This window comes from Dendrobium catenatum, unplaced genomic scaffold, assembly GCF_001605985.2.
Source record: "Dendrobium catenatum unplaced genomic scaffold, ASM160598v2 fragScaff_scaffold_133, whole genome shotgun sequence".
In the NCBI taxonomy this organism is placed as follows: Eukaryota; Viridiplantae; Streptophyta; class Magnoliopsida; order Asparagales; family Orchidaceae; genus Dendrobium; species Dendrobium catenatum.
This window is the reverse complement of record NW_021318595.1, coordinates 14249086-14272412: the sequence shown is the minus strand read 5'-3', so window position 1 is coordinate 14272412 and position 23327 is coordinate 14249086. Positions and strand designations below refer to the sequence as shown.

General features: G+C 34.6%; 1 protein-coding gene across 1 annotated transcript in view; it reads left to right on the top strand.

The window, feature by feature from the left end:
* Positions 1–23327, top strand: part of LOC110104267 (proteasome subunit beta type-6) — a 39148-nt gene that overhangs the window by 8386 nt on the left and 7435 nt on the right. The window contains exons 3-7 of the mRNA XM_020833293.2: positions 2416–2471; positions 9014–9086; positions 9425–9536; positions 13013–13086; positions 16922–16996. Coding sequence (XP_020688952.1) covers positions 2416–2471; positions 9014–9086; positions 9425–9536; positions 13013–13086; positions 16922–16996 — 390 coding nt within the window. The remainder of the gene's footprint in view (positions 1–2415; positions 2472–9013; positions 9087–9424; positions 9537–13012; positions 13087–16921; positions 16997–23327) is intronic.

The window sequence follows — 23327 nt, the reverse complement described above, 5'->3', positions numbered from 1 at the left end:
AATTAATAAATAATTCAATTCTGTTGAAGCGTTCAAAATCTCTTTATTAGTTTTTGACTGACTTATATGTTACTTTTGAAATTATCATTCTATTCACCCTCAGTCCTTCTCTTTTGTTAATTCTAAGCCTCATCATTTGCCAAGAATCATAAACAAATGATGGGAACCCTACAGAAAACTATTTCATGGACTTATTGCAAAAGATGGAATGACTTATTTCTGAATGCCAAGAAAGAAAAATCTCAAGTGAGAACCTTCTGTTAGTCTTATTTCAATGAACAATCAAATTAATCATCTACAAAACATGATATCATGAATGAAAATCTAAATAAAAAAGAAAATCATATTTCTAAAATTCTCAAGAAGTGAAGTCTCAAGAACTTATAACAATATATTACCACTGAACAAATATGCGAGGATTGAAGTTGCAAGGAGTTTCTGCTGAGCATTGAAGTTTCAAAAAACTTTCTGTTAGTTCTGTTTCAGCTAACAATCAAATTAATCATCAACAGAGCATAATACATGAATGAAAATCTGAATTGAAAAGGAAAAATCATATTTTTAAAGTTTTCAAAAAGGAAGCGAAGTCTCAAGAACTTGTGCCAATATGTTACCACTAAACTATGAAGTTGCGAGGAATATCCGCTGATGAATGAAATTGTGAGGTGTTTCAATGAGGAGGACAGTTCATTGAGGATGAAAGTTGCAAGGAGCTTCATTGAGGAGGGAAGGCCAGGGGTGAGTTCACGTGGGCTTGCATGCGAGAAGGATAATGACTGGTGCAAGCGGGTTCGCACACATGGGAGAGGGAGCAGGGCCTGTTGGGTTTCGTGTCTCAAGATAATGTATATGCTTGAAGGGGAATTTGTAGGGATGCCATATGGAATACAAAGGGTTGCCAAATGTATGGTTATGATTTAGTTTGGGGAAAATTATAAGTGTCATTTGTATGGCTAGGATCAAGTTTGGGAACAATCACAAGTAACATTTATAATAGGAGTATAGATTATTAGTGAGGTGCTAAGGTTACACATTTACTGTATATATGGACAAATATCAATTTGTAAAATTTACATCCGCTTGTGCTTAATTTGCACACTTGCTGCAAATATGGACTAAAGGCCAATTGATGGAATTCAGATATGCCTTTTCTGTCTTTAAAACATCAGTGTGCAATTTATTAATTATGAATTTTTTTGAGGATCATCTATTCTTTGTTTTTTTATCATGATGCAAGTGCTTTTTTTCTTTGTTTTATTTGCGGAAGTCAATGCTATAATTATAACTCTTAGATGATTTTAGAACTTGCTTATTATTTGAAAAAGATGATCTGGCCGTATAAGTCAGCTGCGTTGTTTTGTTAATGCTGTTCAATATGCATGTCAGCGCCGTTGGCACTTTTTTCATAAAATTTACAACTTTATGCTGTTGATGTTGATGGAAAAATCATTTTTGCATGCGTATGTATGTGAAATCATCGGAAAAACTCTTCATGCTGGTTAGTATGGATATTTAGTTATCAATCTACTTAGTACCTCTCATGATAGAGTAGAGACGCTCCTTCAAACCTAACTTCCGAGTGTGGCATTTTCTTCCCATTATAATTCTTCTGTCGAATTTAGAGCTGTTGTCATTTCATGCTATTATGATCTGTAGTATGTGTTCTTGATGCATGAATTGGTATAGTTTCTGTTTGCTCTTTTATGTAGTAAGAGTGAATATGCTCATTATATTGATTTTAATGGAAGAAAAATGTATTTTTACCTAAGAGACTTTGAATGGAAGGGATCTATATCCTATGTTGGTAATAAACTCCGTGATTGAATTATTACTATTCTGAACTCTATATTTTAATCAATCATGATTGACCTCATGATCTCATGGATTTCATTATTTCTTTCCTTTTGCTTATTTTTCACTTTAGTTATCATGATTAATATGGATTTTCTTCGGAACTTTGTGGCTGTACTGTTATTCTTTTTATTTTATGATTCTACATATTCTTTCTTTTTTACCTTTTGCATTTACGAGTCTGCAGCAATTTCATGATTTGCTATGTTGATTGAATCAGTATGAAGGATGTATAGTTCCGAGTCATTATAGCCAATTTTTAATTTTTTTTCTGATGCTTAGAACTGCTGTTGTTATCAACTGCTTTTGCATTATCCATTGATCAGTTTACAGGAGGTTGGAATCATGATGTTCTCTTTAAAGGGAACAATTAGTCCCCCTTGGTGTTGCATGTTGTTATATTTTTTTTTTACTCATCTACATTGAGAAAATTTTTTTTTCCTGCTATTCAATATGATTCATTTGATGGGGTAATCATTCCGTGAGCTTAATTTTGTTTATTCTTTTTTCTTTCATTTTGCTAATGAAGTTCATCCATTTAACCTGTTTGTGCTATATTCGCAGGCTGCTGATTCTCAGATCGTATCTGATTATGTTCGATATTTCCTCCATCAACATACGTGAGCATACCTAATTACTTTCCTTTCCACTTAATCAACCAATATTAATTTAAGTATCAACTTGCATCTACGTGGCAGTAAATAGAGTAATTTTTGTTCATAAAAATTTGCTTAATATTAGGTGACATGGTTTCTTGTTTCTTGACAATATTTGGCTAGAACCAGCTTTGAAACAAGCCTATTAATTTCCTGATTAGATTATTTGTTTCCCATCTGTCATTTTTTTAGTTGGTATGGGTTTTTCTTGCGTCAGAAGATAAGCCCAGCATGGAAAATTTTGAAACTTGGAGGTGGAAAGTTAGAGAAAAGAGATTTCAAGGGTTGTTCTTTATTACTTGCTATATATGTGGATACTTCAAAATGCATTCAGATTAATAGTAGATGTTGGGTATCCATGTGTTGATGCAGGACTAAATGCGTTGGTTGTGTTTTGCCTTTGAAATTATATGCTTTTGAAAGAGCAAGAGCAATTAGTCAACTTCCATGATTGAAACGGTGATTGAAAACAATAAAGTAGTATTTTAAATCAAGCAATATGTTACACAACAACGTTTTAGAGCACAAAAATAACCAATCAAATTAGATTTTGTTTAATGTAGGGCTTTCGAAAGAAATCCCTAAATTAACATTTAGAATAGTCACTATGTAAGATCCCTCACTCAACTTTTTGATGATTGGTGGAAACCGAGAAAGCTTACATAATCTTTTTGATGTCACAATTGAGTAAAACTTAGAAGAGATAAGACTTTGAAGAGAGTTCACCTTTGCCAGGATTCGGAAGAAAATTGCCACTGAACAGGATGTTGTCGTTGGCCGATAGTGGAGGCAAGGGAGAAGAGGATTATTTCTACGTAGTCTTCAATGTAATGGTTGTTCTCTAGATCAATGTCAAAGATTGGAGATCGAGAGATGCCAACGAACCCTTGGTTGTTGAATACGAAGTCGTGATCACGTTCAGGATTGGCCATCCATGAATAGATGACAAATTACAAGGTGCTGGAACTTCTGGATAGCAAACGGGGACCTTCCGGACAGTAGGATAGCAAGGGGAACTTGCTGAAATTTTTGGACAACTAATTGGAATCTTCCGGACAGCGGGACAACAACAAGAGGAATTTCTGAATTTTTTGGACAGCAAACTTGTGTGGTTAAAATCCTCTTAAAATCTAAAATTTTAGTGGAGAGATTGATTGGGGGAATTAATTGGGAAGAACCACAAGGGAAAGAGATGGATGAAGGCGGCGACTAGATTGATTGGAGGTTTGATTTTGGACACTTAAAACTTGCCAAACATAATTTGTTATTTATAGAATAAGGTGTCTTGGCAAGTTTTCAAAGAGGAAAGAGGGAGGGGTGGGCCGGCGGCTAGCATGGATATAGGGGCTTGATTTGAGGAGTTAATGTTTGTTATATTTGGAATCTTAAAATAGGAAAGGGTGTTTAAATGATATCCTAGTTAAAATTCAAATAAAACATAATGTGAGGGACTTTTCTAAATTGTATCATCCTATTTTAGGAAAGGAGATTTAAATTCCAATAAATTGGGATTTGAATTTTAAAACTCTTCCTAATTTAAAATGAGTTAAAATGGAAAGTATCAATTTGGAGTTTGAAATTTTGAGTCAAAACGAAAAAGGAGGGTGGGGTGTGAGGTGGCCGACGGCTAGGAGGGGAATAGGGTTTAATGGCCGGCGGCTAGGAAGGGAAGAGGGGAGGGTTTAGGCCGGCGGTTAGGGGGATAAGGTGGAGGCCGACAGCTTGGAAAAAGGGCAAGGAGAAATTGGAGTGGAAAAGGAACATGAGCCCGGACGCTTCCTGCGGCTGATAGGTAATGCATTGCTCTCACATAGGGATCTCACCAAGGTTCTCACAAGAACTCTTAAAACTCTCAAAGGAGCAAAAGTGCTGAAATTTCATAATAATCATCATTATCCTCTCCAAAGAAGAGGAGTTATAAATAGTCAAGTTACAATAGTAAATCCAAAAGGCAAAAGTGCCCCTAAGGGTCACAAACAACTAGTCCCTCAAGTGAGGGTAAAAATGAAAAAAATGCGATAATAAATCAAATACACAAATAATAATAAACATAATACAAATGATAGCTCAAAAATAAAGTGGTGCGATCGTGGCCTTGGAATATCGGCCTCTTCTCTGGTAGACTATCCATGGTTGGATGTCCTCATCACGTGTTTAAGTCAAATTTCTCAGATTACAAATTTGTGCCAAGAAACCGGTGCATTAGAACAGATCCAGATTTCAAAATAATTGGTTAGTTGCTTATAAGTTATTCTTTTACCTGCATAATTTTTTTTGGTGCCACACCAAGAGCATTAAAAGCAATAGATGACATAAATGGTCGAACCACTAGGGCTCAATTCAGGAAAATTATATCTAAGCATAGTGAACCATCACTAGAAACAAGTTGAAGATCTTAAGCTAGGGAAGTTCATTTATCTTTTCTACTTAATTATACAACAACAACAACATCAAGCCTTTATCCCCCAACGTGGGGTCCACTACATTATTCTGTTTTCTCCATTGTGTCCTATTAAGATTTAAATTCAATATTTTCTACTTAATTATATGTATGAAAATTTTATGTGGTATTGTAATTGTATGTGTGTGAGACTTGATATTTGTATTGTGGGTTTTATATGTTATATGGATATTAAAAGACACTTAATTGATTTAATTAAGTGGCTCATGCATGGAGTGAGTGGCTGACCAAACAAAGAGCTAGGGAGGAGTGTAGTGGATGGCCAAGAATGGAAGGAGGGAGTAGTTATGGTGGTTACTACAGTGGGAGAGAGTAGTTATGGTACTAGCATGGGCAACCTCTTTTCCCTTTTCCTCTTCTTTTTAAATTCAATTTTCTGTTATTTTAACTTATATTTAAACATCATTTATTGTGTAATTAAGTTGTTGGATGTTTTTTAATTGAAGTTGGAGTGAATTCTAAGTGTTGGCTTGGCTTGATGGTCAGCTATATGAGAGGGGGTTGGTGATCACCTAATCATCTTTGGTGATTGATTGGTTTTTTCTTTCTGTATTTTGTTAAAATCATTTGCTTTGATTTTGTTTAGCTTTGTCACTACTTGGTCTAAAATTATGTCTTCGAATAAATCCCATAAAATCAAATAAATCCCATAAAAATCCCCATTTAGACCCACTTATAGCTGTCGGACAAACCTTGGCTGAAATCTACCGTAGTGTTGCTCCAGTTGAGATTTGTTGACCTTAAACTGTTCTAAAAATTGTAGAAAACTCTACAATACATCTTAAGATATCCCACTATCATTCCCTAGTCAATTTCCTAATTTTCCATGGGAGTAAATCTTGTCATTAAAAACCTGAACTATAACTAGTCAAATCGGCCAGATTAGGATTTTTTTTGGACCCAACCACTTATAAATTCTAAAAAAATATCTAGATTCTTCTAAAAATTATGAAAACTTTTGGATCACAACTAGACTTTCTTATAACTTTTGCAAATGATTTGATGGTTTTTGGATCAGTATATTGGGAGATCTATTCAAGTGAAGTCAATCTGCTGCTATTTGAAATTTCAGGCTCAAGCCCTAGGTCGACCCTTGTTACACTTCTAACTTATAGTCCAACACCAAATTAACTCTACCAATATGTTTTTATCCTACATAAGAAGATTCTTGTGAAGGTTACACCCCAATTTAACCCTTAGTGTCTTCTCGAACCGGCCACACAACCATACATAGTCGTCACATTAGAGTTTTTAGGTTTATTGGTGGACAATATTGAAAGTGAACACCAAGAGGAGTGAGAAGCTTGAAAAGGCTATTGCAAATTGTGGAGTCGGCTTCCAAAAAATGAATGTCAATTACTTGCTTCCACATATTGACCTAGTCATCAACCTTAAACTTAACAAACCTAATTGAGTTGTGAGCATAGCACCACATGACCACATGACATGAGAGCATAGCACCACATGCAATTCAATTCGTAGAGAAGAAATTGTTACTGTTCTAAGTACTGGTATTGATTAGTCTATGTTAACCACATGACCTGAAGAGGGTTTGTATATATAGATAGATGAACCTAGCCTCTTTTCTGTTTATTTTGTTTGTATCTAGATTTTAACATGTGAGTGGTTCATTGTTGGCCCTTGCTATTCCATGTTTTGGAAGGGTTGATGCACGCAACTTGACATATGCATATTAGAGATGATGATTCCCTGATTTGAACATGCTATCTCAATTAACAATGAAATTTAATAATTGATTCTAGGCCACGTGCAGCAGGTCACCCTTTTCAACTTAATCTTTAATTCATTTTAAATGCTAGATATGGAAAAGACATGCTACATATTGGGCACTATCACACTATCTATTTTTTTCATAAATTTTTGCCATCAATATAAAGATGAGAATAATACTCCAAAATTTTTAGAGGAGGTGGTGGTGGTGGTGTGCGGCTTTCAAGTGGTTATCGACTGTGGCTATGATGGTGGTGGCTACGACCAAGGTGGTGGGCTAGAGGTAGAGGTTTGTTGACTGTAACGGCTCCCCACCGACAAACCCACCGACATAAACGATCGGACACAACGTTTCAGCAAACCGACATACTCACGACATAAATCCCTCTCATTCAAACGGTGATAGAGGCAAAAACAAAACCGAAGGAAAGGGATTTCGAAAACTTACAAACATATCCAAAGAAATCTCCGATCTTCGTCTGCACCCGCCGGCCAGATCTTGCTCTTCGTCACCGTCGTCTTGAATCCTCTCCGGCGTCGACCCTTCCGGCCAACCCAACTCCGGCGTCGCTCCTTGCTCTTGCTCCGACTCCTGCATCCATCTGCCCTAATCGATTGAGAGGAAGTTGCTACGGCTTGGGGGTGCGTGAAGGCGTGATTTATTAGAGGCTTTAGTTTAGGATTTAGGTAAGTTTTAACAAAAAAATATATAAATCGGTTGAGGTATACTCCTCACGCTATTAAGGCGAGGCGCGCCTCAAGGCTAGCCTCATAAAAAAAGCTGGAGGCGTAAGCCTCGGGCGTTTTTCACTAGAATTGCATTGAGGTTACGCCTCCAAGCGTTTTTCACTAGGATTGCGTTGAGGCGGGCCTCAAGGCAAGCCCCATATTGCGAAATTTTAAACAATGCTTTGATGAAATAACGTAAACCGTTATTTTAATCAGAAGTTTTCCTAAAAAATAAATGCTTAAGGGTGTCATTAACCATATGGGATTTCCCCTGTGAGGAATCTATACTCCAGAATAAAATAAATCATGATCTCCATATGGGATTTCCCCTGTGAGGAATCTATACTCTAGAATAAAATAAATCATGCTCGATCAAATATATCGAGTAGGGGAAAGTTTCTAGTAAAATATAAAATTTCAAGTTTTTTTTATCAAGTCCATAGTAAAATTATATTTTTATCATTTGAGGTAATATATTATTTTTTATGTTGTGCTTGATCACAAAATATTTCCATCCGTTGAGGATGTTAAATTCCACCAACAAGTTATATTTTGATTTTAGGTTGAGAGGAGGATTACTTTACTAATAGTAGACCTTAACAGTTAGGCCGAAGTAGGATTTTAGAGAGAGCCAGTTAGGGTGAATTGGGCAGAACAAATAACTATTTTATTAATCTTTACATGTTTTCCTAGCTATTACCATGGACCATCACCTAAAGGTAATGGTTGGGATATCTAATAGAATATGCTTTGTATAACCAAGTGAATAAGTTGACAAATGTTCTGGCAATTACTAATTGGCAATAATTACTTTAAGAGTTGTTAAAAACAATACGAAATTTACCATTTAATGTACTCTATGGAACCCTCCTTTGCCACCCAACATAAAACCTCTCCCCACTCCCACAGACACGCACACAAAACCTACTCACATAGTTGGAAATATTAGGAATCAAGTTTATATGTTATAATCAAGCCAAATCAATGTAGTTGGCCCATGTGATTGAGTCAACCCTAGTAACTTCGAGTACGGCCTACAAATTTGTTGTTTACCTGAATGATGAAGTGAACCCAATTACTCTTGTTGTAGCCAAACTGATTGATGGAGTTGGCCCCCAATCTCCTGAAGGCCCTCCTAGATTAAAGAAGTATATGTTTCATGGTTGTGGTATTTGTCAGCCATATTATACATATTGATGATGGTGGTGATTTTATATTCATTGTTAATTAACAAAATTACAAGTGAACTAGATGGCCTATCCGTCTACTGTAGTATGTTAGACTAGCTAACGAAGCTTCATGAAAAGCTTTTTCTGTATTGGATAGGTGAATCTGTTCCATTTTGATTATCTGCTATTATTTTTCTAAAATATTAACACCTTGTAGCACGTAAGTGTCCAGATTGCATGGTTTAACTTCTACTTTGGCATTTTGAGTTTGTCTTCGGACGTTTTCCTTCTGCTGTTTTTTTTTTTAATTTTTTTTATCTATGATAACTTAGTAATCATGGTAAGGATTGTGGTTTTATACTAACAAAAAGATGCCATACTATTTATTTGTATGCTACCTGGTATTGCCGATGCAGAATTCAACTTGGACAGCCTGCTACAGTCAAAGTTGCGGCCAATTTACTTAGATTATTTTCTTATCAGAACAAGGTACATTTTAACCCTGTTGTCTGTGATTTAATGCAATTGAATTATTCATATGTTTGGCAAACATAAAAAACTATATTTGTTATTTATAGTGTTTTTTTTCATTATTCAACTCGTTCTTAATTCAATTCCATGGATCTGCAATCTGTAGAATAGTTTTTTTTAAGATATCTTGGCATTTGAATGCACATTAATGTATGATTAATGTTGATCATAATGCTGGTTTCAAAAGAAAAAGTGCAGAGAAGACAAACTACAACTTCATTTTCTTATTTAACTAGCACATTGGCACGTCAATGATGCTTACATTCATTTTGGCATTTATCATGAATTGTTTTCAGAACATGTTGCAAACTGGCCTTATTGTTGGTGGTTGGGATAAATATGAAGGAGGACAAATTTACTCCATTCCCCTTGGAGGGACAATTTTGAGGCAACCCTTCACTATTGGAGGTAAGCATCTCAATCGAAATACTATTTATTCTCGTTTGATATGCATCTTTTCTTGTAACAGTCTTATTTTCAAATGTGAACTAGTTGCCGGACCCTTATAGAAATTGTTTCCATTAGTGTTCCAGGAGGATTCCTTCAAAGATTATTATAAGGCATGATGGGTGGGGCTTATTTAAAGATTGTCATTTTGTTTAATTTGAAAAGAAAATCGTGCTTATGTGATAACAAGATTGTCTTGGTCTGTTATCGGAAGTGCATGTCGTTTTAGAATCTGATCCCTTAATAAATGGGACACGTGATACTATAGTCCATTCCCCCGCCTTTCTTGTATTTTTATACTCGTTGATTAATGACTTCAGAAAAGTGGGGCCATCTACTCCCGAGTGAATTGTGCTTGGAATCCTCTTCTGTATTTTATATGATATGAAACGTGTTTTAGAAGCTTTCTAACTTGACATAACGAGAAGATACTTGCTTTATTGGACACGCTGTTATTTATTGAGGGGTTCTTTCTCGACTCTCTTTATAATATCTTCTTTATGCTAGATTGCCTTGGCATCCTTCTTACTTCCTCCATATGTTCTAGGAAAAAGTTTCCAAAGCCTTATTGTTTGGAGCCTTGAGTGGCATGCTTAGTCTTTCTGGTGATGCAATTCTCATGCATGCTGCACTACAGATAGCAGCGACCCATACTACAACTAGAAGCTATTTAAAAAATTTTCCTACTCATCCACATGCTCACAATTTCTGTTCCTATCAAACTTTTAGCTTCCTTTTTTTTTTCATTCATCCTCTTTCTATTATTTATCCCAATGAATTGATATTTCACACTAGAAATTCCGTTTCTTCCTAAGCAGCAATTGATGCATTCAGCAGTAGTGGTACTTTCATGTCACAAGAATTGATGTACGTCTACGTAGGATATTTCCTTCTGGCTTCCTATGTTGACATACACTGCACTGAAGTGTCTAAAATAAGCAACAAAAAGGATTTGATTTTGCACTTTAAGATCTCTCATTCTAATATCAAATAAGTGAGACTCAATTCTCTTGATTAAGGGAAACCATACTCAATAGTTTCAAATATTTCCTCATTATTTTTCAAAATGGCTACATTAGTAGTTGCTATTAAGATGGAGTATCATTTTAAAACTATAACATTTCATGGCAACATGCACACGCATCAAACTAAAGAAAATAAATTTAAAAAAAAATATGTATGAGTTCCATCAACAATCCTATGGAGAATGTGATGGCAAGCACGATTTTGAAATATTTTTAACTTTTATCAAATCAATGCACATTACACATTTCAAGTTACGACTTTTGCTCGGATAATTTTTACTTTGGCATTGAATGTTGTGTATCAAAATAAACTTTTTTCCTATTTATTTGATTTAATTTTATTGGTCATACGGTCATTATAGTTTTATTAATGGTTTATATTAATTAGACCATATTTTGTAAGGCTTACTCATGCACATGACACGCAACACACTATGAAATTGTGCCAAATGACACAGCATTGCACTTTCGTGACTTTTCTGCTTCTCATTCACGAAAATCATCAGAAAAGAAACAAGTTTCGTGGTACGGGTGGTAGGGTAGAACTTGCCTATGCTGAAAACAAACTCAATAGTCTTAATTGATATTTTCTTATGGAATAATTGAGTGTTATATATTTTTAAGAGTTGTAACCCTCATTTGAAAAATGTTATAAATCCAAGGGAATTTTTTTCATTGGAGGTTTTTGTAGGAATCGTATCAGTGTGACTTTAAAAGATTTCCCTACATCAATTTCTCAGAATCATGGAACTTCCCAGGACATATAGAAAACCTACCCCTTCCTACATCAATTTGTTTCTTACCCTGTAAGATGGTTTACTTTAGTGCCCCTTGTTGATTGCTGTAAAGTTGTGTAGGCTTGAAGTCAGCATGAATAGTTGGAGAGCTGTACATGAACTTGTTCAAATCTCTAGGCCAGTAACAAGATGTTATGGAGAAGATTCTAGATAAAAAATAGACAAATATGTATGTCAAATGAAGAAATGTATTTTGAAGTTGAAATCAAAGAACATTTTATTGAACAAGTAAAATGAGATTCAATTTGGTACTTGTAAACTTGAAGAAAGATCCATCTACGAAGCAAAAAATAAGTAATATTTCGAAGACGAGGCTGAGTTTAGTGATCATAAATATCAAAGTCCAGAATTCTATGATTCATTGAGAAGAAGATGGTAATGAGAAATCGTTAAGAAAATCATGAGATGATGAAAATAATATTGCTCACACTTTTTTACTTGATGAGAAAGTTTCACTTATTACACAGGAAATTATGAGGTTTTTAATGTAGCAATGAAAGTAGAACCATTATTTTTTCAAATCTCTTAAGGTCAAGCGGTGGCTATGAATTTTTTATCTCTAATTTAAGTTAATTATCACTTAAAATTTTCCTCTATTACAAGATCTTTTGTCACAACCTAGATTCACGTTCTCACAGGTCTCACTTTTGAACTTTTAGTTAAGTCTTTCTCATCTCCTTATTCAGTTGAGCTGTTTAATTCCCCAACTTCACAGCAGAACTCGTCTCCTCTCCCTATGGTCATGTGGTCAATGCTCGTGTTGATTTAGTTGCCTAATTGTTGCTTAATTGAGGTGCTTAGGTTCTACCTTCACCAATGCAATGATCAAATGATTGAATTATTGTGCTCTTGACTCGTGCTACCACACCAAACTCCCTGAACGGCAATTGTTGTAGAACATCTTTCACTAGAAAGAATTTCTCTTCCATTCTTTCATCTGGTGTTGAGGTCACTCATTCACTTTCAGTTGTATAAGTGGAAATTTATGACTACAAATCTTACAAAGCTGACACTTTTTCCTGCTTCCATTTATTGAATCATTGAGTCCTCTTTAGTCTCCATAAATGCTTTACAGCCATGAATGCTATTCATATTGGAAACAGTCTCTGAAGCAAATAATAATCTTTTGAAGATAAAGATATAATTAGCAAGAATTTATAAGTACCAAAGATTGAAGGATCCTGATGGATGCATTAATTATAATTTCAAAAAACTGGATCGCAAATAGTTAATAATGCTGGAGAATGAGATGGTTTGATAAAGTAGTTGTTTTTTCAGAGCAGAAAATTAGGTTCTGTGTACTTTGAAGTTTTATTTCAAGAATTAATAGATGAGCTGAAGAAAGATTTAGGGTTGTAGTGATCATTTGTATAACCCTAGAAAGTAAAAGGCTACATGTCTTTTGGTTATTCAAATAAACTAATCCTAAATCAGCACCAACTTCAACCTCTCCTCTGTCTCACATAAATGAGTGTCATTTGAAATCATAAGGGAGTCTCCTGGCGCTTTAATTTTTTTTCTTTATTTTGTGATATTAATTTTAGCTCTATGTTTAGTTTATGTTGTATTTGTTAGTCATTGTGTAAATAATATAAAGCACTTGCATAATTTGCAGGTTCTGGTTCCAGTTATTTGTATGGATTTTTTGATCAAGCGTGGAAGGAAGGGATGAGCAAGGATGAAGCTGAGGTATGATAAAGTATTTCTTATTCAGCTTAGTAAATCTCCTACCAAACAACAACATCAACATCAAGCCTTTATCCCACTATGCAGGGTCGGCTACATGAATCCTTTTTCTCTATTGTGCCTTGTTAAAAGTTAAATTCTCATTTAAATTTAATAAAGAAAGGTCATTTCAAGTATTTTTTAACCAAGTCTTTTTAGGTCTGCCTCTGCCTTTCTTAACATAAGTCAAATCTAATACATCTACTTTCCTAACCGGGTCATCAGAAGGCTGCCGTTTTATATGACTAAATCATCTAAGGCGATTCTTTCTAATCTCATCTTCCGCCGGAGCTGCTCCAACCTTTTCATGTATATGCTCATTTCGTATCCTGTCTCTAAGAGTAAAGCCACTCATCCACCTGAGCATCATCAACTCTGCAACACTTAGCTTAATATTATGCTTCTCTTTTAATGACCAACATTCTGTACCTATAAAGCATTGCAAATCTAACCACCATCTTATAGAATTTTCCCTTGAATTTGAGGGGGATTTTTAATCACAGAACAAGCCTGATACATTGCTCCATTTCAACCATCCAATTTGAATTCTAATAATAATATCCCTATCTCTTTCACCATTACTCTGAACAAAAGGCCCAATATATCTAAAACATGTACTCTTATTAATGACTAATCTCCCCACTTGAACTATTATTGCTAAAATTACACTCTATATATTCATTTTTAGATCTACTCAAACGAAAGCCTTTAGACTCTAAGGTTCATCTCTATAATTCAAGTTTACCTTCAACTCCCTCTCTAGTCTTATCAACAAGAAGAATATCATCAACAAAAAATATATACCAGGGTACAACCTCTTGCAAATGTGTAGTGAGAACATCCATGACTAAAGCAATAAGGCTTGGGCTTAAGGTTGATCCTTGATGTAATCCAATTGAAATAGGAAAATACTTGGTCAAATCACCTTGTGTTTGAACCTATGAGGCACCGACACTCCGCTTAAAGAGGGTATGCAGTGTCGGACACGGACACACGTCTGACACTGCATGGACACGTCCAACACGGCATTGGAGTGTCGCAATTTAAAAAATTAAAATTAAAACCGGACACGCGTACCACTAGGTATCGCTAGGTACATGCTCGGTACCGCTAGGTACATGCTCGGTATCGTTAGTTACATGCTCGGTATCGTTAGACACATGCTCGGTACCACTATGTATCGCTAGGTACATGCTTTGTCAGCTCAGTACCGCTAGGTATCGCTCGGTACATGCTCGGTACCGCTCAGTATCTTTCCATACAAACAACTTACGAACTTTAAAAACAAGCAGAACTTCAAAATTACTCTTAAAAACATGCAAAACTTCAAAATTACTCTTACCCTAAAAATTTGTCGAACCCCGCCCAGGGGGCAGCGCCCCCCTTGGACCCCGGCAGACCGGTATATTGTTGTATTCATGTTGTCTTATTATTGAGATATTTTAATTTCACTTAATATCAATTTAACTTGATGTATTCCTAAGTATGATTGGTTTGTTACAATGTTATCTAGATAAAAATAATGAATAATCAAGATATAAATGAAATTATAATTTCTATGTTGAATGATAGACATTTTGTACTAAACATCTTTATATTATAAGCTAAACAAGCTATAATGAAATTGATTTATTATTGCTTGTCATTTTTAATATAATGTCACCTTGATTTCTATAGATTATATTAACAAATTATTATGCCGTGTCCATGCCATACCCGTGTCCTATATTTTTAAAAAATGTCGTGTCCGGTGTCCGTGTCGTGTCTGTGTCGCCTTGTCCGTGTCGGTGCATCATATGTTTGAACACAAGTAACTCCTGCATACATATCCTTAATGACTGAAATATAAGCATTATTAATCACTTTCTTTTCTAGAACTCTCCATAGCACTTCTCTTGGAACTTTATCTTATGCTTTCTCTAAATCAATACATATCATATGTAGATCCTCCTTATTCTCTCTATACTTCTCCATCAAACCTCAATAAATGTATAGCTTCCATTAGTAGACCTACGCGACATGAATCCAAATTGATTTTGAGAAATGTTAGTATCATACCACAACCTATGCTCCATAACTCTCTCCTATAGTTTTAAAGTATGACACATTAACTTAATTCCTATATAATTTGCACAATCTTTTGCATCACCTTCATTCTTAAAAATAGGAATTAACACACTCATTCTCCACTCATCTGACATATGTTTAGTCTTTAAAATAATATTAAAAAGTTTAGTAAGTCGAGAAATTCCTTCATCTCCTAAGCATTTCTACACCTCTATTGGAATATCATCAGGTCCAATAGTTTTTCCACACTTCATTTTCTTTAAAGGCTCTCTAACTTCAATTTTATTAATACACCAATAAGAACAAAAAAATATATTTTCATTTAGGGTGCTAAGGTCACTAAAGTCGATTGCATTCTCATAATCTTCATTGAAGAGTTTATAAAAATATCTCATCCACCTTTGTTGAATATTTTCTCCTAATAAATACACTTTTTGATCTTCATCCTTACTACACTTCAATTGAACTAAATCCTTACTACACTTCAATTGAACTAAATCCTTACTACTATTATCTCTTGTTTGACTAACTTATACATATATTTTTCGTTCTCTTTAGTATCTAATCTATTATATAAATCATTAAAAGCTAAAATCTTTACATCGCATATTGCTTTCTTAGACTCCTTATGGGCCTTTTTATGTCTTTCCCAATTATCAGAATTTTTACATATAAACTTATTTTTATAGCATATCTTCTTATTTTTTATTTTTTCTTGAACATGTTGATTCCATCATCAACTATTTTACTATTAGGAGCTTTTCCCTTTGATAATCCAATCACATCTTTTGCAACGTTCTTAATATTGCTTGCTACTTTTTCATACATAACATTAGCTTCTTCATGCATAGATAAAATCTTAAGATCTAGTATCTTCTTATTCTCAAAAATATTTTTGTTAATATTATTTAAATGCCTCCATCTAATCCTAATAAATCTTCTCCATCATGTAAATATTGGAAACAAATAGTTCTGGCTTTTATTTTTTTTATTATTAACCCTAAACAAATTATTTCCTTCCAGATTTGCTGCTCAGCATCTGTTCTTCATTATTTGTTTATGTAATGGAAGAAATTCATATACATGAATAAATTGGGTATACACAGAACTAGCTCTTGTATATGAACCAAGAGGCCACTCAACTTTGATGATATTTGTTGGTTTAATCCATGCAGCTTTGATGGTATTAGCCCAGCTACACTGTATAACATATTATGAAGCATGTTTGTTGAGCCTGGTCTCAAGCTTGGTATTAAAATATGCAAAATCTTGAGAACTTCGCACTCATACAGTGGGGCATTGCAATTATTTACATGCTATTCTTATAACTTATTATGTTAACATTATAAATGCAATGAAAGAAACTTGTATTCAAATATTTTTTAATAGAATGTTTTGAGCTATCAAATGAATTGTGTATTGTTGATTATGTTCTAATTATTATGCTTTTTTGCAAAGCAAGGTATTTACTACCTCAAGTGCCGTATTTGTGCTGATGTGGTATCTTTAAAACTGAAAGTATCTTTGGGGCTTTAAGCATAGCCCCTCCAGAAATGTGGATGCTTTATAAGCGGTTTTGCTATGTGTAAAGTATAAATTATTTTGATTTATTGCAGAATAGAGGCAGGATTTTAATATTGATAAGCTGACATTATTTCACATAACGATTGCTTGATCATTATCTGGTTCCCATTGGAGAAATTTTTTGATAATACGTTTATTTTTATGACAGAAATTAGTGGTAAAGGCTGTCTCTCTTGCAATTGCTCGTGATGGTGCCAGTGGAGGTGTTGTTCGTACTGTTGTTGTAAGTATTTTTATAATCTATTACTAGTGGGAATATCTTTTGCACGTGCATGTTTTTGTTATGATACGTGTTGCTACTAACTGAAAGTTTGAATGTTAGTATACTTGACTGTACACTATAATATTACTACTATACTTGATTTTCATCGTTATCATTATAATATTGTTTTACCCTTTAATAAGACCAAGAACGATTCGTGTTCAAGCCAGTCCATTATTGGCCCCAAACATCTGATTCAAGCATGAATCAGGGCTCACACATCCTTACTTTAAAGGTACTCAGGTTGACATGGCATGTTTTGGAGTTTGCTTGAATGATTTTGATCTAGCTTAAATTTTTTTTGAGCCAATCCTTAATTGAACTAACATTAATTTATACTGAATGAAGAGGTTGAAACATATTTCAATTAAATTAAACAATAATTGATGATGGACAGTTGAAGCTTAGGCTTTCCATTATAAGTAGAATGAGGGGATATTTATTTTATCGATCACAAACTATTAAAAGGTTATTTAGTTGGATATATTTAATGCATGTATTTTACAAATACAATATATAATAAATGTGTTATTTTTAGATTACGATAGTTGTTTGGTTGCTTCTAAAGTAAGTGTAAATGAATTATTTTTCTATTTGATTGAGTGTAAAGTACAAAATTATAATAGTCCACCAAGGCACTGAGGTTTGCAAGCATGTGCGAAGAGTTGTGGAAGATTGTGAATGAACTTGAATAAGATTTAGATAGGGAGGTGGGAAAAGGAAAATCACAATCTGTGAAGTTTATCCTTCAAGTGACAAAGGGAATCTTCAGGAAATGTCGATTTTGTCGAAGATAGAGTGAAGATAGAGTGACATCGGGATGCAATTGAGAGCATCAAGCGAAGGAAGATTGGGATTGGTGATTTCATCTAATGTTGATCAATAATGGAGGCTATGTGCAAGGGCTACGAGTGGAGGAATGGCATGATAGGAAATATGCTTTATTTGTGCTTTTCTATGATGCACAGACAAGGACACGGCGACACAGATACGACACGACACGAACACAGGACACGTTAAATTATTGAAAATATAGGACACGGACACGGGTTGGACACGGTATTATAATTTTTATATTTAAAAAATAGTGTATAAAAATTCAATAAGTATAATTTTAAAAATAATAACTCATTTAACTAGAATTTGTGCTTAAAATGATTAGTATTAGGATGTCGAGAGTCATGCATTGATGCCATTTATCAGTCACCGAAAGAGGAGAAGAAAATACCTTCACTGCCAAAGAGAAATGAAAATGAGAATATTCGATGCATGTGTATTTGTGCGGATGTTGATTTGGTGTTGTGGATAGAAAATAAGAAATTTAGTTTAAATCTCGCCAAATACAAGAAATTATATTTTTAAAAAATTCATAAAATATTTAAGACATGCTTGTCCAATTTGTATTTAATATTTTTTAAATCGGACACATTTTCGGCGTATCCGACACGTGTCGGAGGAGTGTCGGACGAGTGTCGTGTCGGATACAGTGTGGACACTGCACGCCTCTTTGAGGAGAAGTGTCGGTGCATCATAGGTGCTTTCTATTTTGACGAGGTAGATAGATGGAGACAACATGGAGATGGGTTGGGTATTTGATGAGTAGAACTCAGTGATTAGATTTTGGTGAAGGAACATATATAATAAACAGTTCAAAACTCATACAATTTGAGCTAGTTTTTAATTGTCAGGAAAACGTACATGTTGGGGTATTTTAAATCAAATATTAAAATATTAAAAAAAGGCAAACTACTCTATTTCCTCTATTTTACACTCCCAATATTGGGAGTACCTTTTAAGGCATTTTAAATATCTTTACCATTCTCTCAACTATTTTATTAAAAGAGAAGCATAATATTAAGGTACGTGTTGCAGATATGAGGATGCTCAGGTGGATGAGTAGCTTTACTTTTAGAGACATGATACAAATGAGCATATGCGTGAAAAGGTTGGAGTAGCTTCAGTGGCAGATAAGATTAGAGAGAGTCTCAGTAGATGGTTTGGTCACTGTTAAATTGAGAGGAACGAGAGGGAAAAGCTTGAATTTTATTAAGCAATCTACTCCCTATTTATAGATCTATACAAGGTATATCAATAAGGAAACAAATAACTCTTATAATAATATGAATATAATTATTCCTAAATCAATGGGAGGAATTAATGCAATCCTTGTAGTCCTCCCACGGATTACTGTTCACATCCGTGGATGTCTTCGGGATCGTAAGGTTGAGATTTAACAGTCACATAAAAAGGTAGCCTTCCTATGACTTGGTTAGGAGAGTAGATGTATTAGATTTGACTTATTTTAAGAAAGATGGAGGTAGACTTTAAAAGATTTGGTTAGAAAATAATAGAAATGACATTTTTTATTAGATTTAAATAAGAATTTGACTCTTAATATGACACAATGGAGAAAAATGATTTATGTAGCTTGCCCCACAACGGGATAAAGGCTTGTTGTTGTTGTTATTGTTGTGCAAAATGTGTTGTTTTTAAAATATAATTTTACTATAAAAATAGAAATGTGTTTACTCGGTATTTTCTGTAAACCTAATACAAAACCCATACCAGTTTTTTTTTCATGTTATTTAGATGGAATTATTAGAGGCATTTATAGCCCTGTATTCTACTTTTTGCCTTTAGCACGCAAACAAGTCCTATATTATGAAATAATACATGTTGCACCTCTTTTCAAATTTCGTTATTGATATATTTTATCCCTACCAAAATGTCCAACATCACCTCCAAAATATGAGAAAATTTTTAATGATGAACTATGAACACATAAACATGATTAAAAAAACTATATCAGGTATTGAGGTGATTTCCCAATTGACTTGAAACAAAGATCTCAAAGTGAATCAAGGTGTAGTTTTCAAATGAAAAACAAAAAAATCATAGAAGTACGAAAAATTGGAAAATATCAAGTTTATAAAATAAACAAAACCTTAATTTATAAAAGATACATCATAAAAGCACTCAAATTTCTAAAGATTGAATAGAAGTTTCGAGTTTTGAAAACATAAAAATTAGTATTTTTTTGCGGAAAAATCCGCCAATATTTACGTAAAAATCGATTGAAATTTTTGTCGGATTAGCTACCGCGTAAGTAAAATAATTGACAGAATAAACACCTAAAACATTTTGTCGGTAGTTTTGGCAGAATTTCTGGCAGCTCATACCCCGGTTAATACCAACGCATGAGCGACCTACAAAACTACCGGAAATTCCGACGGATAATTTCTGCTGGTATTTCTCCCGTAATTGTCCGTTTTTCCTTGTAGTGATCTTTTATATTGTGATATCTAATAGCTCTATCAGTCTCCCCAATATTCTTTTGTGAGTCGCCCCATTCATGTCTTCCTTGTCCAAAATTATTGATTTCATCTCTCTTGTGTCAGGATTATTATAATAAGTATACTCATAATAATAAAACATTAACTAACAATTTATTTCATATTTCTTAATGAATATACTTTACCAACCTTGCGAGTCATTTGATATTTAATCTCATTTGTGTTTGGTGGTTCTTTGCGAACTTCCACTAGTTTTTGTTACATTAGCAGCATAAACATCTGTTATAAAAATTGGTTTAATTTTAAAAATTCTGATAATTGGGAATTATATAAAGTGGCTCGTAAGGATTCTAAGAAAGCAATATGCGATGCAAAGACATTAGCTTTTAGCGATTTGTTGTTGTTGTAGCAGCATAAACATCAATATCTTCATTATTATATGATCCACTAGCACTTCGTTTCTTTATTTTGTTCTTCTTGATTAATCACTCCTTCGTTAGCAAATCATCAAGAACTAGAAGATCATCATCTTTTCATGAAATTAACTTAATGCAATTTGTTAATCCTAGCCATAGCCAAATGATTAATTCTCTGTATATGTACTTGGTTGAATGTGCATCAATTTCGTTCACATACATAAACTAAACGTGTTAAACTTTTGACTTTAACTGCAAACCATGATTTAGTTGGTTGTCCCATTTTTGTCAATAACTTGTCACATATCTTTATAAGCTAATTCTTCTCCACCTAAAGTTCTTTGCTATTTGTTCTTTTGCTTTTTCTATAATATAATAAATAAAGCTCATTGCATGAAATTTTTCACCATCAACCTTTCTCAATACTTCAACAAAAGGCTTTTGTGGTTTTAAGAACAGAAATGATACTCTGCCGAAAAGTATCATCTCTTAAGATAATTATTTTCACTTCCTCACCTTCATATTATTTTTTTCCCATGCATTATCATTATATTATTGAAATGTAAACATTCTCGCTTATTGGTTTCTCACTCTAAGAATGCTTTGTAAAGTCAAATAAGCCTAAGCGAATCCTGTGATTGTTGATCTAACAAAATATTTATTAGTAAATGATCTCAATAAACTCCACACCCAATTATGGTTGTAGATGAAATTCCTAACTCTTTTTAATTTATGGGTTGTTTGGTTGGAAGTAAAATGGGTGTAAAGCATTCTGAATTTAAGGGTTTTGAAAATTTTGTTGTTTGGTTGGAAGAAAAAGGAATGCAAAGTAAATGTAGTGTAAATCATTTTAGTTCATTTTTTAGGCGAACTAATGATGTAGAATAGGGGTGTAAGTGAGCCGAGCTCGATAAGGGCCAAAACTCGACTCGACTCGACTCGTTTACACCCCTAATGTAGAACCAAGCTAGCCATGATTGGGGTGTTATGATTGATTGAATAGAGTTGCCAATTATGATCTCTCAATTAAGGAAATAGGAATTAAATCAAATCCCAAATCTGAAGTTAATTTGGAGTAATTGATCGAGAGACTTAATTGGGAGGAGTAACAAGGGAAAGGGAGAGAGGGAGGGGTCGGCCCCTTTGATGGGGACTTGATTGGAGTATTTTATGACTTGTCAATCCTAGACTATCAATTATAGGAGGGAAAATTAAGGCCAATCTCTCATTAAATTCAAATTGACATGATTGGGAGAGTTTCCTAATATAGCTCATGTTATTTTAGGAAGAGATTTCAGATTTGAATAAATTAAAATCTGATGTGAAAATCTTCCTAATTTAAATTGCGCTAATTATGTAAAGTATTGACCATGCGTTTGAAATTTAAAATTTAAAATCAAAGGGGAGAGGTGGGGTGTTTAATGACTTGCCAATATTGGAATATTAATTAGGGAAAAAAATTATGGTAATTATCTATTTGAAATTCAAATAGCATGATTGGAGGAGCATTCCTAACATAACTCTTTTCTTTTAGGAAAAAGATTTCAAATTCAAAGTTATTTAAATTTGAAATCTTTTGACTTTCCAAATTTACATGAATTTAAATTAGGAAAGTAATGAATGCTTAGTTTTGAAATTTTGGAGCTAAGGGGAGGGGGGGGGGGGGGATGGTGTTTCGGCATCTAGGAAGGTAGTTGGGCCGATGATTGGGTGGGGGAAGGGTTCGGCCTAAGGTTGGGGAAAGTGGAGGCCGGCGGCTTGGTGGAGGTGGTTGGTCTGAGAGGTGGGGAATGACTAAGGGAAGAGGAATGGTATCAAAGCGAGATGAAGGTGGCGGCTTGGAGAGGAGGAGAGGGAGTCAGTGGAGAAGATAAACCACGAGCCCGGATGCTTCCTGCGGCTGATGGGTAATACTTTTGCCCTCACCTAGGGACTTCAAACCACAAGCCCGAACGCTTCCATCGGTTGGTGGGTAGTACGTTGCCCTCATCTAGGGACTTCAGCTCTCATAAGAACTCTCAAAGCTCTTAAGAACAAAATGTAGAATTTTCTCTTAATAATCATCCATCCTCTAAAAAAGAATAGGGGGCTATAAATAGCTAAAATATAATAATAAGATAAATGATAAAAGTGCCCCCCTGTGGTCACATAAGCCTACTCCCAAAAGTGAGGGTAAAAATGAAAAATGCATAAATAAATCAAAATAAAAATAATAACTCAAAATAAAGTGGTACAATTATGGCTGTCGATTTTCAGCTCCTCTAATAAACTTTCACGATCAAATGTCCACATCAACTAAACTCGCCCATTTTTAAGCAATAATTGTTTACACCAAAATAAGCTCGCTTGACCTTTGCCATCCACCAGCACTAGCCGCTACCTACCCCTGTTAGCCATCGCCATCCATCACCAGTCACCATCGTCAGCACCCGCTGGCCGCCTACGTCACTCATCACTAGTTGCCACTCGCCTCCAACCGCCACCACTTGCTATCAGCCACCATCACCACCATCGTCAGCACTCGCTGGCCGCCTACGTCACTCGCCTCCAACCGCCACTCGCCTCCAACCGCCACTCGCCTCC